Raw genomic sequence first — 4,097 nt, 5'->3', positions numbered from 1 at the left:
AATTTTATAGGAATTTATTTGGGATTTTACACTTTGGGGGTGCAGAGCACTGTACCTTACAGTGCTGCTGGTGCCACATGCTCTTGGGGTGGAGGAGGGAGGAGGGTGGACAGAAAGACTGAAATGTGGAGCAGACTTCTTGATAAGCCGCCGGGGCCAAATTCAGCCCAGCAGCCAGTCCAATGCAATCAATGGAGCTAGAAAAGGAAGGCACTAGACTACATCCATCTGTTTATCAAGGAAACATTGAATAGTTAAGTAATTACAGACTGGAAGATGTGACTTTAACCCTTCCAAGCACATACTGTGCCAACAGGCTTCAGATTTTGGGTTTGTAAAAAACATGCTGCCAGATTTGCCATTTTGGTGTGCTCTTCTGCAACAAGCCCCAGGTGCAGCTTCTTTGCTGACCTGGGAAACTGCCGAATGGGGGTTTTTCCCTGGAGCCTGAGGAGCCTGGCACCCCAGAGAAGGAAGGGATGCAGCAGGGCTCATTTCTGTGCTGGTATGACATGAAGTAGAAGGCAAAAAGGGTTTCCAGGCTGGAGGTTGGGAGGAATCAAGGTGAGGTGTCTCCCCTGCTCTGAAACCGAAAGCTCTGAAACTGAGCTCCGAAAACCAGCCAGACCCACCCCAGGGCCTGCAGGAAGGGAGCTGCCATCCTGCAGGGCAAGAAGGAGCTGCCTTTAAAATGGAAACGTTTAATAAAATAATAATAATAAAAACTGATATTAATAACAGTATTAATATAAAGTACACAGAGTTATACTCAGCCAATACAGTCTGGGAGTAGGGCTCGAGTGTGGGATGGCAGACAAGTCCCTCTTGAGATGACAGCCATGGAAGATGGAGGAAAGGCCCTCTCCAGAAAACTCTCCAGTTTATAGTGAATGGGACCATTATGGTAGGGAATAGCACTAATACGGCAGCCTGGTGTAAACTGCCCCGTGTTTCAACTTCCTCCAGCCTCTGCACCTGGTTATCTCACAACTGCTGAAGACCCTGAGCATCACATACCAGCATTAGCCAAAAACATAACAGAACGTCTGATCACTTTGTTCCCATGAAACAGCGTGCTGTGGTCCTTACAGAACGGCAGTTTTCCTGAACAGAAAACCGATTTTAAGATTCTGTCCCAGTAAACCAGGACAAGTCTCCACCCTGGGATATCTCCCTGCCCACAGCACACTCCTCACTTGCTCCAGTCCAACCTTGCGGTGCGTCCTTCCCCTCCAGGACATGGCCCTTTTCCAGGTCCCTCTAGAACGGCACAGGCCGGGTGAGCGCAGGCTGCCACATGGTGCTGCCCTGCAGCTGGGGTGCCCAGCGCACTGCCAGAGGCCTCCAACCTCACAAGCACCCTGTCACGCCACGCGTTTGGAGAAGGGAACCTCTGGGGACAGCAGGTCTTTTCTGCCATGTCCATACAAGGCTGCTGGACCCCAGGACTGAGAGGCACCAGCACCTTCCTCCCCAGTGTAAGGTGGCTTTGGGCCAGCACCTGAGGCACAATCGAAACATACAGCCAGGGATGCAGAGGTCTCAGATGGGTTTCCCTTCCTTTTTGTAGCCCTGCCCAACCAGCCCAGCACAGCTCTGATGTACACTGGCCCCACCACAGGCTGTCGGCTGAGATCTGCAGCTCTTCACAAGGAAGGTTCAGCCACCAGAAGTCACCTGCAGCCCTCCATCATGACTCCAAAGACAAACCAACACCAGCTCTGAGCCCTGCTGCCACTTCATTAATGTGGAAGGTAACTGAAATTTGCAGCATCAGAAGAAAACCAGGTGCAAAGCACCCAGTCCTGACTAGCTGTCAACTGAGCTCCCTTTGGGGAAAAACCAGGGAGCCCCCGATGAGCACAGAGCCAGTGCTGCAGAAATCCACACTGGCCACCCTTCATCCCCCGGCAGGAATGGTATGCTAATGTTCTGGGAAGAGATGCGGCAGCACACAAACCCTCTCCGCCACAAATCGAGGAGGATCATCTTTAGAGTACGCCAAGAGTGCCAAATGCACTGTGGCTGCAAACACTCACAGTCACTGAGCACTGCTCAGCTGCTGGCAGCCTCCACTGGGAGAGGAGCAGCATCCAATGGCCCCGCTGCCCTGAGGATCAGTGGGTATGATGCCAGTGAGGAAAGAGCTCTGAACACAGCCAGCCCAGCTCCCCCTCCTCCTCTGATGCCTGCTTACCCCCAGTGCACCCCTCTGCATGCCTCCTGCCTGGTACCCTCCATGTGCTGTTAACCTTGGCTCTGCTCTGCATCACCCAGTCCCAGTGAAGTTTGGCGCTGGTACCAGGCTCCTCTGCCACGTCGCTGGGGCCTCCTTGGGCTCAAGGAGCCTTCCCTGCACTGCCGAACAGGGAAAATGCACTGTTTTTTCAAAGGAAGGGAAACAAAACCAGGTGACTTACAGAAAGCCCTTGTTCCAGCGAGTCTGTGTTCACGATAATGGGAGCAGGGTTGGCCTGTGAGGAGACAAAAGTGGGATGTCACTGAGCTGAGCCACGAACCCAATCCGCCGTGGTGCATTGCCACTTCCCTGGCTGTGCATCACGGCAGAAGGGAGCAATTCAGGATGGGCTCTGCTCCTGTCCCTGCTCCAGGTGCCCAACAGCCCTGGGACAGGAGCAGGGCCACAGCATGGCTCTGGGCACTGGTCCACTCCTCAGGCCTGGTGTGTCCGCTGCACCCCATGGCCCCAGCTGCTGGGAGGAGACAGGGAAGACTGGAAACTTTCCCAGCCCCGGGTCAGCATCTCACTGGCACCAAAATTTACTTGAAATCCACATTACTGAGGGATTAGGAAATAGGAAGAGTAGGAACGTAAGTCTTTCGGAGGGAGGGACACATGTCAGCAGACCAGCCCTTCCAGCGACTGCTGCCGCCTCTGCTGAGCATGGAGCCACCGCGCCCCGGGAAGAGGCGACAGCGTCCGGGCCCTCATCCTCACTCCCCGCGGCAAACCCTCTGTTCGGCAGCCCCCCAGGGCTCCCCACATCCCCTCCAGGGCTCCCCATAAGCCCCGGGCCGCTCTGCCCTGGCCCCGCTGCCGCCAGCTCCTGCGCACCCGGGGGAGCCGGGGAGCGGCGGCCTGGAGCTGTCCAGCGCCGCAACCTCCTGAAGGCGCGGGGGCGCGGAGCGCGGCCCCTTCTCCCGCAGCGAGCCCTGCTGGGCGTGGGGAGCTCCGCCCTTGAGCGAGGGGCGAAGCGGCGAAAAGGGAGACATTTGAGATTAATTACAGGGTGGTCTGGGTCGGAAGGGATCTTTAGAGGTCATCCGGTCCAGCCCCCCTGCAGTGAGCAGGGACATCCCCAAGCAGATCAGGTAGCTCAAGGCCCTGTCCAACCTGACCTTGAATGTCTCCACCACCTCTCTGGGCGACTTGTGCCAGTGTTTCACCGCCCTCATAATAAAAATTTTATTCCTTATATGCAGTCTAAATCTACCCTCACTGAGCTTAAAACCCTTTGTCCTGTCACAACAGGCTTTGCTAAAAAGATTGTCCCCATCTTTCCTATAGAGCCTGTTTCAGTACTGAAAGGCTGCAATAACATCTCCCTGCAGCCTTCTCTTCTCCAGGCTGAACAACCCCAGCTCCCTCAGCCTGTCCTCATCACAGAGGTGTTCCAGCCCTCACACCATTTTTGTGGTCTCTTCTGGACCCACTCCAATTACAAGGCTGACATTCCTCACTGGCACACAACAGCAAGTGGTTCAAAATCTGGAAGGCCAGGGGTGAGTGGGGATTCACCTTGCCATTCCAAGGCTTGTGTGGAGAATAACAGCCAGAGCAAGACAGGGAAATGCTAAGAGACAGGAGGTGAACCCTCCACCTTAAGGCATCAGAAACATACGAGTCAAGGTCAGGAACAAGCAAGTTGAGGTGTGGACTAGTGCAGCAATTAACAGGAACCACTGTCTGTCCAGTACCGTGGGTGGTTGGACTGCACAGCCCAATGGCCTCTGAGAGCCTGTGATATTTTCACAGCAGCAGGCTGCCTCCTCGTTGCCCTCCTCTGAGTTTATATGCCTCCAGTAGAGACCAGTCTCCTCACATCAGCCAGCGTGGCAGTCCCCACTCCCTCCTG

At 54.9% G+C, this 4,097-nt stretch overlaps 1 protein-coding gene across 1 annotated transcript in view; it reads right to left on the bottom strand.

Moving 5' to 3' along the window:
- Positions 1 to 2,474, bottom strand: part of LOC104545596 (disks large homolog 3-like) — a gene marked incomplete at both ends in the record, with an annotated part of 17,051 nt that extends 14,577 nt beyond the window's left edge. Inside the window, one exon of the mRNA XM_010190778.1 lies at positions 2,421 to 2,474. Within this exon, the coding sequence (XP_010189080.1) occupies positions 2,421 to 2,474 (54 nt within the window). The remainder of the gene's footprint in view (positions 1 to 2,420) is intronic.
- Positions 2,475 to 4,097: the final 1,623 nt, after the last annotated feature.

The sequence above is a fragment of the Mesitornis unicolor genome, unplaced genomic scaffold, assembly GCF_000695765.1.
Source record: "Mesitornis unicolor isolate BGI_N332 unplaced genomic scaffold, ASM69576v1 scaffold3178, whole genome shotgun sequence".
Lineage (NCBI taxonomy): Eukaryota > Metazoa > Chordata > Aves > Mesitornithiformes > Mesitornithidae > Mesitornis > Mesitornis unicolor.
The sequence above is the reverse complement of the archived record's forward strand: the minus strand, read 5'-3'. Positions and strand labels throughout refer to the sequence as shown.